Source organism: Alosa pseudoharengus, unplaced genomic scaffold, assembly GCF_046254945.1.
Source record: "Alosa pseudoharengus isolate Yale_2024_CS ecotype anadromous, Long Island Sound unplaced genomic scaffold, YU_APseudo_1.1 YU_APseudo_1.1_scf_8, whole genome shotgun sequence".
In the NCBI taxonomy this organism is placed as follows: Eukaryota; Metazoa; Chordata; class Actinopteri; order Clupeiformes; family Clupeidae; genus Alosa; species Alosa pseudoharengus.
The window spans coordinates 33366328-33381116 of record NW_027468870.1 but is presented as its reverse complement, the minus strand read 5'-3'; the positions used below and the strand labels follow the sequence as shown (position 1 = coordinate 33381116).

The following is a 14789-nucleotide window of genomic DNA, read 5'->3' as shown; positions in this document are numbered from 1 at the left end:
CACACACACACACACACACACAACCCCCCACACACACACACACACACACACACACACACACACACAGAGCCAGGGTGTGGCAGAGCAGGGAGAGGCTGGGTGGAGTTAGATTGGGTTAGACGGAGGGGAAATTCCTGCCACACACTTGCCAGATGTAATGGTGGCACCCGTAGTCGCTTCCCTGTTTTGATAGAAAGTCGCTAAGCGGATGAGGCGCATGCAAGACTCTGGCGACTGACTCCCCAGTCACACATGGGCCATGACTGCACAGTGTGTGTGTGTGTGTGTGTGCACGGTATGTTCTATGCTTGTCAGGAACAGACACTCCGTCAGCAGTGTGGCCCTGGTAAATTAAGATGGGACGCGCACACACACACACGGAGACCAGCATGCCTGGTTGGCGAGGGAGGCGATGCCATGGAAATGAAACATGGAAACATGCTGATTGATACGGTTTGATGGGAGCCCCGGAGGCAGCTGGAAAAACCAGCGAATCAAAGCCAGTCGCTCCCCACAGGGCAGCCGCTCACTCAGCTCCCCGACTCCAGCACTCCCACACACGGGCTGCACTGGGCAGGCCTCAGAGAGAGAGAGAGAGAGAGAGAGATGGATGGATGGATGGAGGGATGAAGAAGGGAAGAGAGAGGTGGGAATGAGGACAGGAGGGGTTTTCGTGTCAAAGAAAACAGCCAGGGACTTCTAGCGTTAGGCCCAGGGCGCACTGACTTCTCATTTTCTATTGCTACCGTTATTAGGCCTTTGATCCTCTCGGCCCGTGCTGTTTGAAGATCAGGATATGGCGTTTTTTCCTTTTTAATTGCCCCTGGAAGTGGCTTGTTAGATCAGGCCCAGTCTTGCTGTGCTAGGGGTGGGGTTGGAGGTGGGGGTGGAGGTGGGGTTGGGATTGGGGGTGGGGGTGGGGGTGGGGGTGGAGGTGGGGGTGGGGTGTAGCTGTGGCTGTGGCTGCGGCTGCTGCAGACTGGGCTTGCTGGAAGGGCCAGGAGGGATTTTGGAGGTGGGGAGGAATCGGGCTCAGGATATGAGGCTCTCTCTGACGAGGGGTGTATGCTGAACTCCAGACAGGGGCACTATGTGTGTGTGTATCTGTGTGCATGTGTGTGTATATCTGTGCGTAGGCGTGTGTGTGTGTGTGTTATGTGTATCTGTTTGTTTGCAAGTGCATGCATGTGTATGTGAGCCAAACAATGAGAGATGAAAATAGTGTGCCTGTTGCCGTGCCTTCTCAGTTTCTGTGCGTGCGTGCGTGCGTGTCTGTCTGTCTGTCTGTGTGTCTGTGTATGCATGCATATTCTCCCATCTTGATTTAATGACATTACTGGGCAGACACATGATACTGTAGGCCCTTGAACAGAAATCACATTTCAGCTGAAAGACTTCAAAGGCGCTTGTAGGCGTGCTTAAGCATTGTGTTGGTTTTGAGTCAGTTCAAATGAAAGCCAGGGCTGCCATTGACGTTGGCCAGCCAAAAGCTCTGTGTTTGGCTGCAGATGGCGGCCTGTTGCAGAAGTGTGACCCACGCGGCCTCAGCCTTGGCGGCCTGGATTGCGAAACTGCTTGATGTTAGTGATGTGAGAGCGTCTGTGGCTGAATGGGTGTATGAGTAATCTCAATGGCAAGCTTTTAGTAAGTGAGCTAAACCACGCATTTGAGCAGACCTACCCCTTTTTGTGTGGATTTGGGCATTCGTTTTTAACCTTTGTGCTATAATAACAGCACAGATGAAACAGCTTAAGTAAATTAAACTGTCTGCCACGGGCAGGCGGTAGGGTTTGTCACTTGTTTTTTTTTTGGTTTTGTTTTATTTTGTTTTGTTTCAAATGAAAGAAAAGTATCAATGTTGACGTCATGTATAGCCAGGCACTTGAGGAATGGTGCCGCGTGGGGTTTTGCGTCTCGCCATCGAGGGTTTCCAGTAAACGGTGACATGCTCTCCATTGCTGTTTCGACGGGAGGAGTAATATCTTGCACATGTGCCGTTTGATCTGGGCCTGACCACATGAAACGCTCGCCGGAGACACACACCGGAATCCTGGGCGCCGGCCCCGGCCAGCTCAGTCAGTCAGTCAGTTAGTCAGTTAGAGTGCGCTCGTACACAGGGAGCCAGCCCAAGCCTGGTCGCTTCCCCACCACCACCACCACCACCAGCAGCACCACCCTACCCTCACCCACCCCCTTTTAAAAGCACAAATTCCTGAATCGATTGCAAAGGGCAAACACACACACACACACACACACACACACACACACACACACACACACACACACACACACACACACACACACACACACACACACACACACACAAGCTGGTGAATGTGCAGCAGTGTGGACAGTGAGTACAGGGAGGAGGTGGGGGGGATCAGGAGTATGATCTTCCTCTTCAGGGAGAGCAAAAAGTCTGTTTGTGGTTGGGGCACGGTGAGATGGTGCGGTGTGGTGCGGCGTGGCGTGGTGCGGCGTGGCATTGATGCCATTTGCCTGGCATCTGGGGCAGTGAAAGAGCAGGCTGCTGCCTACGCACTCTGGTGCACTCGTTTACTTTCTCGCTCTCATTGCTCCCTCGCTCTGCCAGGTTGTTTCAAGGTCGCACACCCTCAGAGGAGCCGACAGATGGGTGTTGACAGGAAACTCATTCAGGCCGCAGCGTTTTCACTAGGAAGGCACGGCCTCCTTCTCATTGTGTTCACAGGGACCTGTGCACCCTCCCCCTATACACACACACACACACACACACACACACACACACACACCCTTCTCAGCGCCACTACCACCTCTCCCACCATGCACCTTTAGCAGAGGTGCGCTCAGAATGTTGTTTTTGAGCGCGAGCAGCAAGCGGAGGCATGTGCAGCAGAAGCAGCCGCCTTGTGAACGGGGCCTCGCTAAAAAGCACGCCGAGGATTTTGTTGTCTTTCAGGCAGCTTCACGGGAGATTAAGTGAAGCGGCGGCGGGGTGGTTAAGAAAAGTGGGGCAAAATGACATTCCCCTGCCTTCCAAGGGGTTTTGTTCTTGCAACCACCACGGCCAGAGGACTGTAAGCCTCTGGACGCTTCCTCCTGCAAATAGTTTGCATCTCTTGGAGATTAGAAGCCAGGAGATGAGCCTTCAGACGTCCCTGTTGAGCTTGGCGTGATCTGACGCTGTGGGGGATTTTGTTTGTTTGATTGAGTTTGTTGTTTTCATGCCCTGCTTGGTGTCTGGGGCTCTTGCAGGGCAACACTGTGGGATTTGCTGTCTCATATTTGAAGAGGGTCATGCTTTATGTGGTCACCTTATAGGAGCCTCCTTTTGTCTTTGATGAATCATCCCGAAGTAGGGTCCCCACCCAGATTTGTGTGTGTGTGTGTGTGTGTGTGTGCGCGTGCAGAGGAGGATGTCTACGTAGCCCTCTGTATAGCGTGCATACAGATTTTCCATCTCTCTCTGGCTCTCCGTGGAGGCGGCTGAGGCAGTTCTAAATTCCATGTGGCTTACGGCAGCTTAGTGATTGAGATGGAGGTAATGGGCTGCAGTAGTGACAGACAGCAGCACCCAGACAAACAGGGTGGAGAGGTGATGCAGAGACTGCAGGGGGGTGGGGGGTGGTGGGCGGTTTGGTTCCGATGGTTGGAGCCGAGGGCTGGTATGCCCCGAAAATAGCAGCTTCAAGATGAGCTGGATTAGAGGGTTATTAAGGCTTGATAGGATTTCAGGCGGGGTGAGCCAGAAATTCACAGGTCTGATTAAATAACAGGATGTTTGATCAAAACAGGAACTTTATCTGTTTTCTGGAGACAGCCGGAAGAAAGCCATAATTGACTTCCCATTCCCAGCACTGGGTGACTGCAGGGGGGTCGGGGTATTGCATAAGGATCTTCAGGGAGCTGTGCAGATGTCCTTGAAGGAGATGGACAATGTAGTGGATTGTTAAGAGTAGTTTTATAGACTTGGCACTCTGTCCCATCTACAGTAGGTTATGGTTTGATTCTGATATCGATTTGTTTTGATGGCCTGTTTTGGACCAAATTATTGTCCACCTTTGAAGGAAAATCTGGAATGATTGAGAATTAAGAGAAGCATCTCTCTTTAAGAAAGACAGTTGTACACTAAGGTTTATACTTTGCAAAACAGATCTATACTACATTTACACATTGCTGTCACTCAAGAGTTCTAAAGGTGCCAAAATCTATAATAACGCAAAGGGGGGAAAATTGGACAGACTTTCATCTGTTAATGATTGTGTGATTGCCAGTCTGTGCTTGTGCTTTTAACACTGTCCTCGCCGATTTCTAACATTCCCAACAAGCCTGGTGCATTCTTCCTGCTGGGCCCTGTGTGTGTGTGTTTGTGTGTTTGTGTGCACGCATGCTAGTGTGTGTGTGTGTGTAAGTGTGTGGTTGTATGTGTGTGTGCTGTGCATGCTTGCATGTGTCTGTGTGTGTGTGTGTGTGTGTGTGTGTTTTTTACAGGGCCCCAGGACTGAAAGGTCACCGAGAGTGTTCTGGCGGGCGGGCAGTCAGACGGAGGCCTGGCCTTGAGCTCCACGGCCGGCCTCTTTATCTGGCCCGCTGGCGGGGCCTGGTCTTTGATGTCTGTCGAGGCGGCGATAACGTATCAGATGACTGTGGCCTTTTTCTGTCACCTTGCGCTTTGCATTTAAAATCTGTGTCACAGCAGAGCAATAACAGCAGCAGAGAGAATGGCAGAGGGAGGGACAGTTAGGGTTAGAGTTAGAGTTAGAGTTAGAGTTAGAGTTATAACTCTTAGAGTTAGGGAAAGGAGGGGAACAACTCTCAGAGTTGAAGTAGTGAGGAAGGAAAATAAATTGATAGGCTCAGGGATTTGGAGTAGAGAGAGGTACAGGTGTGGAGGAGGACCAAGACTTGAGTTTAAAAAAAAAAAATGAAACCAAGTCATTAGAAACTTTCACCCTAAAATGAAATCTTGTGCCACTTTATTGTGGTATTTTTATGGAAGTAAAAAGGAATTAGTCTTAGCAGCTGTTTTCCATGAGTGGCAGAGGATAGCGCCTGTAAATACTTCATATGACACGTCACTGAATACTGAAACTTTGAATGAAGGACTTTTATTTTGACAAAAAAAAACTTTGTTGGTGGCCATATTGAAAAGCTTTTTCACATAAATGGAAAGTAATATTTGTAGAAAACTATGGTACATAAGTTTCATTATGTTTACTTTGTTCGTCATTCTGGGAGATGTGAAAATCAGTCACTGCCCAGTTACCCTGAATAGAGCGTTCCTTCTTAGACATCCCAGAAAAACTGCTTCCCTTCCTAGGAAACAAAATGACAATGTACATGTTTATACTGGCATGAGGACTTTTTGAATGAACTTTGTCCTCAAGATTTGGTAATCTCTAATAGCGCATGCATTTGAGGTATTCGCTGCACAGTGTGGTTTTGTGTGTGTCTTGAAAGTGATAGTTGGGGTAGAGGAAACATGTGCAGAGTAGATGGGAGTTTCTGCCTTCCCCACACACACACACACACACATGCTCTCCCTCACACACACACAGACACACACATGCTCACACATGCTCTCTCTCTCACATACGAACACAAATACACACACACACACACACACACACAAACACACACAAATACACACACACCTCCTTGGTTACCCTCCACATGGCTCCTGGCTTCTCTACATCAAAGGGAGCCAACGAGTAATCAGTGCTCCAGGCGGCCACTCCCCTTCCTCCTTCAGCCAACCAATCAGGGAGATGGAGCCATGCAGGCAACATGCACTCCAGTCCTCTCACACCTGCAAAACACACACATAGTGTAGCACACACACACACATAGTGTAGCACGCACACACACACACACACACACACATAGTGTAGCACACACACACACACACATAGTATAGTACACACACACATAGTGTAGCACACACACACACACACACACATAGTGTAGCACACACACATAATGTAGTACACACACACACACATATAGTGTAGCACACACACACACATAGTGTAGCACACACACAGAAACTGTAGCTGTTCCTGTCCAGATTTGTACATATTTCCCCTCAGACAGTCTTTAAATGAAAATGCTTCTTTGCTTTCCAAGCAGAACAGCGCGGCCATCTGAGCAGAGTCTCTCTCTCTCTCAGCTATGCAGCTCAGAGCAGCTCTGGGAGGAAAGGAGGAATCCCTGTGGGGGTCCAACTGCACCTGTCTCCCGCAACAGCGAAAGTGTGCAGCTTGGCTGTAGCCTAGAAATCTAGACGCACCCTAGCGGCAGCAAATTACATTTGCTTCCAGGGCTAGTCTAGCAACTCTCCGTTGGCTTGTGAGCTTGAAAAATTAAACTTCTATCAGGCCAATCAAATTGTGTATAGAGTCGTTAGGCGGGCTTAACAAAATGATTGATGGCAGAGTTGCAACGGTTTGGCTTGAATTCTCTGCTACTTGAAAACAAAGAAGATAGATGTTGCTTTTGGCTAACAGTGTGACACGAGTTAAGCTTGTTTTAAGTTGGCAAAAGTTTGAACTAGCCAACTAGCTCCGCTGGTGGGAAACGCATGGGACTCAGTGCTGTCCTATTGCGTGCAGAGGGAATTTGAAAGACAACCGATTATCCCGCCCCTCGGACTGAGCACTGCGAACGGTGAGTGCCCAGACCCTACATTTTAATGTGGGTCTGGCTTGTCAGGCTAGTTTGGCTGGGCAGTGTGCCTGGCTTTGGATTGAGGGTGGGGGGTAGGATGCCTGGGGTGCTTGAGCGAGGTCTCCTCTGCCTTCCCTGCACCCCGCAGCCCTGTGGGCCCAGACCCTGTCATTAAGCAGTTTAATGTTCCCCGCTGCAGCAGCAGCAGCAGCACAGTATGGCCAGGCAGCTCCAGGAGCAGCAGCCGGCCGTTCCAACCGCTACTAACTGACTTGAGGCCCCCCTCCCCCCCCCGGTAGCTGACTTAAATAGCCATCCCATTTACACAGGGAGCCCTATATTAACTTCTCAGCGTGCGCTCCACACAACCCGTAACTGACCCTGTTCCTGTCCCGTCAGACGCGCTCGTCTCGAGGACGGCTTCGTTCTTTGGTGCACTTTTTGAAAAACACGGGTGTTGTGTGGTTTTTTTTTTTTTTTTTTTTTTTTTTTTTTTCCTCCGAACGTCTCTGTTGCTCTGTTGCCTTGAGCTCTGACCCTGCTCCGTATTTGGGTGGCCGCTTGGCCTCCTCTTCGCCTTTCATCAGGTCTCCATGAGATAAATAGGCGGTTGGGCCCAGACAGGCAGACGAGAGGCCGAGTTTCTTATTTAGTCTTCGTCGCAGCTGAGGCTTGAAACAACATTCCGACTAAAGTGAGAACGCCGCCAATGGTGGCGTTCTCACTTTAGGGAGCTTTCACCCTGTCACCTGAATTTTTGTTTGTAGCAGTCTGGCGCAGGTGTTCATGTTCTCATTTCAGTGCTTGTCAGGGGTTGCTCCTGTTTTTCATGTATGTGTGTGTGTGTGTGTGTGTGTGTTTAAAAGTAATTACTGAAGTGTCTCTGATCCTCCGTGCCTGCTGGCTGAGGCGGCTGTTCAACTGCCTGCTTGAAGACAGTGACAGGGCCAGGAGTTTACTGTAGCCTGGAGGGGACTTTTCGTTCCTCCCCTCTGCAGTGAGTAAGTCGGTTGAAATGATCTTGTGAGAAAAAGCCACGCCAAGCTGCACTGTCGCTGCCCCAACCAACACCCAGCATTACCATTCCACCGCCTTTGTGAAGAGGAGCTTTAACTGAACGCACGTATTGTCTGAACACATGATGGCTGCGTGATGCAGCCGCAGGTATGGCGTGGTCTCTCTGGAGCCTGTGTGTTAGTGGCGGCTAACTCATTCTCCCAGTGGCAGAGTGAAACCAGGCCGCCTTCAAGTGGGTAGTGTGGTCCAGAAATTGCTGTGATTCTCTAAGTATGACCACCCACAATTCGAAATGTTGCCTGTTACACACACACACACACACACACACACAGCATATTTATATACACATACAGACACACACAAACACACACAGACGTACATACACACAGACACACAGACACACAAATACACACACACACACACACAGCACACACATGCACACACACTTCATGATTTATTTCTTTGATGTTTAGCCAGCATTGTTTCCTATTGTCCCACTATCTTTTATGGTGTTTCTCTGTGATGTAGAGCTGTACAGAATTTCATAACTTAATATCTATGGTGTGTTGTGTAATCAATTAGTTGGCCTGTGTCTGAGATAGCATGGCTTTCTACACATTTCTGAGAGAGCTGCAGAATGATGTAAGCTATCTCTCTCTCTCTCTCTCTCTCTCTCTCTCTCTCTCTCTCTCTCTCTCTCTCTCTCTCTCTCTCTCTCTCTCTCTCTCTCTCTCTAACCCCCTTTTGACTTAAGATAATGTGACCTTTGACTCCTGTGCTGTATGTGGAACATAGCAACATTAACCTATGTATTAAGAAATCACAATCCCCCCCATGCATTCAAGAGTATGTGTGCAAACTCACTCGCACAAAGGCATACGTGCCGGAACGCACACACAGAGGCATGTATGTGTACACACACACACACACACACACACACACACACACACACACACACAAGCACACACTCACTCACTCACATTCACACTTCGAACACTTCGCATGCACTTAGAAGCTAATTCAGAAAGCACTTGGCCTATCATACACACACACAGGAAGGAGCACGACGCAGGCTTTGAACGTTTGTATGCATAGTGGAGGGAAATGAGTCTGTTTTAGTCATGTATTAACTCTTCCTTTTTGTGTTTTGAAGTGTTGAAATGTGATCCATGTTCAATGGTGCAGTTCCTCTGAGGGGTTTTCTTATTAACTGGTGATTAATGGATTTGCTGACTGATCTTTTCACCTGTGTGTGCGTGCGTGCGTGCGTGCGTGCGTGCGTGTTCATTCCATGGCGGGTCATAGCTCCAGGCTGTTGTTAACATGGTTTGGTGGTGATCTGACCTAAGTTGAGAACCTTTTGAAATTCTTGACTTCATTAAATTAAAATGTTGGTTCGGTGCCCTCAGGAAATGTCAACCTTTTAACAGCTTGTGTTGAAATACTGATGGCAAGCACCTCTATCTATCTCTCTCTCTCTCTCTCTCTCTTTCTCTCTCTCTCACTCACTGACTCACTCACTCACTCTCTCACTCTCTCACTCTCTCTGATTTTGAGGAAAAACATACAATTAGTGCATACAAACATTTCTGAAGTTTTCTTGTTGTCAGGGCAGTGGGATTGTGTAATTCTTGTAGCTCATTCCACATGTTTATGAGCTGCATTTGGACAAGAGTGCCACCTAGTGGTCATCATCCCCTGAATGTTTTACTCACTTTCTTTACTTAGCCTGTGGACATAATATCACATATTGGCAAGATTTATGTGCATCTGACAGACCTTTTAATACGATGTTCAGGAACATATAAGGCTGCTGGCTGATGAAATAGCTCTAGTATAAATTAACTGACTCTCCCTCTCCCTCTCTGCCCCCCTAGGCTCGACTGGCTCTGGAGAGAGGTGCTCAGGCTGTTATCTTTGATGTCACTGACCATGCTAATGCGGAGCATGAGGTGAGTTCTTCAGTCACATACAAACAGACATATTGTAACGTACTGTTAGCATTCAAGGACAGGTCTTTTTGACGTTTTGTGAGATGATACTAACAGAAACTATGCAATGCAAGCACTTACACTACCAGTCAAAAGTTTGGGGTCACTTAGAAATTTCCATTCCACTCCATTATAAACAGAATACCAACTGATCAGTTGTATTTTTTTTTAATCAGGGCAGCAGTTTTCAGATTACATTATGACCTTACATAATTGCAAAAGGGTTCTCCAATGTTTTCTCAGTTAGCCTTTTAAAATGATATCAGATTAGTAAACAGAATGTGCCTTTGGAACATTGGATGAATGGTTGCTGATAATGGGCAATGTAGACATTGCATTAAAGACCTCAGATTAAGGATCTTACCTTAAAGATCTCAGCTGGTATTTTGTCAAATGGAATGGGAATTTCTAAGTGACCCCAAACTTTTGACCGGTAGTGTACATCGCACCTGTTAGTCCTTTCCCAGTCCCTTCTCATAGACACAGTCTGCCTTATGATTTGATTATACCCACTTGCAGATGCACCCATGGACACATGGTTGTTCTTATTGTACTCTGCAGTCCATTTGGAGTCTGCATTCAGTGCCCCTGTAGCATAGTGGCCAAGCTTGTGTGGTCAAAAAGGTAAATGGGCATCCACACGGAGCCATGTGGACACTTTCTGATGGTGAAATGTACGCAACTCGGACCTTTAGTGGACCCTCACGTAACTTTGGCCTCTCTGTTTCCCTCACAGCTGCAGGACTCGGACTCTCTGACCGGGCCTGTGGTTCTGGTGCGCGCCAGCAATGCCGAGGAGCTCATGGGCCTGGTCAACAAAAACGAGGAGGCCAAGGTCGAGATCGAGATCATGGTGGAGGTCCAGAAATGGGTGAGAGGGAACTTCGCACCGCACTGCTAACCCACTCTCGGACACCGTGTCCATTTATGGCTTCCCATGGGTCTCGTAAACACTTAATGTTTACACTCCAAGCATTTCCTGAGATGAGTGTGTGTGTGTGTGTGCACTCTACAGCCCTTTTAAATCCATTCATATATGTGAAGGAGTGCTATTGAATTTTTGCATTATCATGAGCTGCCCTTAAGGGTTTGAAGTTGCATTCCTTTCTCAGAGTGTCCCTACTGTTCTCATAGTGTCCACCCCCCCCCCCCCTCTCATCCTCAGCCCCACTATGATGTGGTCATCCTGCTCACTGTGGTCCTGGCAGTTCTGGCCATTGTCATGATCTTCGCCTTCCGTTACCGCTGCAAGTCCAACAGAACCTGGGTGAGACATCAGTCCCTTGTTTACCCCTTGTTTATTTGCAACTTGGACATCAGTCTATGTGGAATTAGTTTCATTTCCTAGTATAGAGAGTGTAAGCACTGTTGATTGAGAACTGCAGCTAACATTGTGAACCTTGCTGTGAGGTGTCTTGGGCCTGATCTCTCTCTGGTCTGTGCCTCTCTGTTTGTGGTTCAGGATTCGGTGCATCAGCAGACGGTGTGCGCCATCAGCAGACTGGAGACGCGCATCTACAGCTCCCAGGGCTGCTCGGGGTCACAGCGCCACCAAGGGTCCCGGGGGTCTGGCAGCAGCTCCAACTCTAGCCCTGTCTGCGCCATCTGCCTGGAGGAGTTTCTGGATGGACAGGTGAGGGGAGACAGAGAGAGCTGTATCTGTATCTGTGCATGTTCTAGTATCTTTATGTAATAATTGCTTTGGCAATACAAATGTCTTACTATTTGTCATGCTAATAAAGCACAATTGAATTTAATTGAATTGTAGAGAGAGAGAGAGAGAGCGGCAGCTTACATCATTCTGCAGCTCTCTCAGAACTTTGTAAAAAAGTCATGTTATCTCAGGCACAAGCCAACTAATTGATTACATAACACACCATAGTTATTAAGTTATGAAGAGAGGGGGGAGCAACTGGTCAATTGAAAGATGATGCATTAAATGTAAGCCCCATGACTGCATTCTTTGGTTTCTTCCACCGGTTTGTGCAGTCATGCGTAGGGCAAAGATTTGCCTCAGAAATATCCAGTTCAGTTCATCTCATCTTTTAGGTGAAACCAATGTGATAATTGAATTCCCTGCTCATTTGATTTTTTTGTTAAGTGACCATGTAAAGCAACAATCCGCTCCAAAGTATGCTTTGATCTGTTTCACCGTAGTCCACACCAGGTATTCACCATCTGCTTCACAATAGGTGGCTGTGTCCTGTCAGATTAGATTAGAATTGTGTAGCATACACCTTGTTTACATCTGTTATACCTGCAGTCTGAATGGATTTCTGGAATGCAATAAAGAATGTACAGTACTGTGCAGATGTTTTAGGTACATTTTAAGCAATGCTGTAAAATCATGCTGCTTTAAAAATGGCAGCGAAGTGTAACATTTTTAATATCTTATTCCGTATTAACTACACTACAAAGCAAGGCAAGTGATTTATATAGTGCAGTACATACACAGAGGCAATTTAATGTGTACATAAATCAGAGCAAAACAATAGTACATAAAGGCATAAAAGGACAACTAATTATAAAAAAAAAGTAAAGTACATGAAGTAGAATAATTAAAAAAAGAAAAAGAAAAAAAAAACATTATGGCCAACTACAGTAATAACAAGTAGCTGTGTTGAGAGAACTGTGCAAAGCTTGTGCACAGTACTAAATGTGTAAAGCTTGTGCACAGTACTAAATGTGTAAAGCTTGTGCACAGTACTAAATGTGTAAAGCTTGTGCACAGTACTAAATGTGTAAAGCTTGTGCACAGTACTAAATGTGTAAAGCTTGTGCACAGTACTAAATGTGTATATGTAAATGTGCTTTATCTGCGTCCTGTCTGTGCTGCAGGATCTGCGCATCATCTCGTGTGCCCATGAGTTCCATAAGGAGTGTGTGGACCCCTGGCTGCTGCAGCACCGCACCTGCCCCCTCTGCATGCACAACATCATGGGTAACTTCCTCACTCCGTTTGGCTACAGAGCAATGCTTGGACAGTCCTTTGTCACGTTTGTCCGAATAAATAGGTGAAATTTAGATTCTGGTCTGCTGAATATGTGTGTGCTACCCTCTTACTTTTGAGTGTTTAATGTTGGAACAGTCCTTTCTCATGTTGGTTACATATAGATGCCAGTGGCAGCACACCATAGATGGTGGTTTTGGTCTGTATGTCCATTGGGAGTGTTTAGAATAAGCCACTAGAGGAAATATCCTGTGGCTGTGTGTTGTTGTGGATTTGAGCCGCTGGTCTTCTGTGTGCAGGTGCAGAGATGGCCGCCGCCCGGCTGCCCCAGAGGAGCCGCATGCAGCCCCCGCCCGAGCACAGCCAGGCCTTCCTCCACCCGCACCCCCACCCGTACCCCGGCCCCCACAGCTACCCTCAGCACGCCATCCCCTTCTCCCTGCGGCCCTCCTACCACCGTGGGGGGCCCTCGGGACCCTACCCCCCGCTGGGCCACTACCGGGGCTCCCCTCCCATCCACCCGCGGACGCTCCGCTGCCGGCCCCTGGGCCCCGGCTGCAGCTACCAGCTGGCTCCCGAGGGCCACCACATGGGCGGCGGGGGCCGCGCGCACAGGACAGCGGTGGGGATGTGCCGGAGCGCGGGGCATCTGGGAGCGGCGTCCCTGTACGGACCGCCGCCTCGGCGCTCTTGTCACGCGTACCGCTGCACGTCCGGGCCGCGGACGCAACACGTGCCGGGCGGCAACGGCGGTAGTGGTGGTGGTGGTGTCCAGCAGGCGCGCGCTGGCAGCGGTGTGTCGCACAGCCGGCAGGACGACGGCAGCTGCTCGGGGGGCAGCTACCGGACGGAGCGCAGCGGCTACCTGGCAGACGGGCCGGCCAGCGACTCCAGCTCGGGGCCGTGCCACGGCTCGTCCAGCGACTCCGTCCTCAACTGCACCGACGTCAGCCTGCAGGGCGTCTACGGCAGCTGGTCCACCTTCCGCAGCTCGCTCAGCAGCGACTACGACCCCTTCGTGTACCGGCCGGGCCGCGCGCCGCGCCGCGACAGCCTGGAGGGCGGCCGCCCGCGCTCCCTGGACTCCGTCATGAACCGGAGCGGCGGCGTGGCCGGCGGCTGTGGGGACGAACTTCTCCCGCCGGCGCCCCCTGCTGCTGTCTTCAGCCACGTGCACTACCACAGACACCGGCACCACTACTACGACGACGAGCACGGCCAGACCCAGGGGCCCGTCCGAGGGTCCAGCGAGGAGCTCGGGGCAGCGGCCGTGGTGGCCAGCGGCCCCGTTCCCGCCGCGGACAAAGACTCGCCCTCGTGCTCGCTCGCGCACCCCTCCTGCCAGTGCCCCAAGGTGGGCCACTCGGACAGGTCAAGCCACGGAGGGTCAGAGGGGCAGGACAAGGACATGGACCGGCCTATGTCTCCCCCGGGCCTGCTGCCGGCCGCTGCGGCGCTGCCCTCTCCTCCCCCTCCTCCCTGCTGCCACCAGGGCCCACCGGGGCGGCAGCACTGGCGGGCGATGGGCGGCTGTGGGCTGGACGCTTCTCCCGCGGCACTGCCCACAGTGCGCTTCCACCAGAGCCTGGACCTGCAGGACGACTGCAGCATCCACATCCACTACGGCCAGGGCCCCCATGCCGCCGGCTACTGCTGCCCGCCGCCTCCGCCGGACATGCCCACCGCCGCCCTGCTGCCTGTGCCCCTCATCCTGGACTCGGCGGGCATGGGCGAGTGGCCGTGCTGTGCCGGCGCCCACGTGGTGTGGCAGAAGCGCGTGCAGCAGGCGCACTCGGAGCCCCAGCTCCTGGAGCCCATGGGCCCCGCGGCCGACGGACACCGCTGCAGGGGTCACCATGGCCACGGGGCTGAGCTGCCCGCGGACATCTGCCTGTACTGCCAAACACTACACAACAATCAGGGTGAGCCTGACACATCAGCTCTGCAGATGCATCACTAATTCAACTCAATTCAGTCCTGTTTTCATGTAAGGGATAACGGCTGCCTCGGGGGGGAAAAAGTGCCGTAACATATTGATATGTCTTGGTGCTTTACAGAGCTCAGCTTGAACTTAGTTAGTTGTGCTTTATGCATTATATTTTCCACTGTCTGTTTGACAACAGAAGACAATTTGATTAAACTATAAATTGAATATGCTTATCTGGAAAGCTACCTGTATCACTTGT

The 14789-nt window shown here is 50.1% G+C and overlaps 1 protein-coding gene across 1 annotated transcript in view; it reads left to right on the top strand.

The window, feature by feature from the left end:
- rnf43 (ring finger protein 43) overlaps positions 1-14789 on the top strand; it is a 76155-nt gene that overhangs the window by 57906 nt on the left and 3460 nt on the right. Inside the window, exons 3-8 of the mRNA XM_076273713.1 lie at positions 9540-9614; positions 10390-10524; positions 10819-10920; positions 11116-11286; positions 12492-12594; positions 12903-14525. Coding sequence (XP_076129828.1) covers positions 9540-9614; positions 10390-10524; positions 10819-10920; positions 11116-11286; positions 12492-12594; positions 12903-14525 — 2209 coding nt within the window. The remainder of the gene's footprint in view (positions 1-9539; positions 9615-10389; positions 10525-10818; positions 10921-11115; positions 11287-12491; positions 12595-12902; positions 14526-14789) is intronic.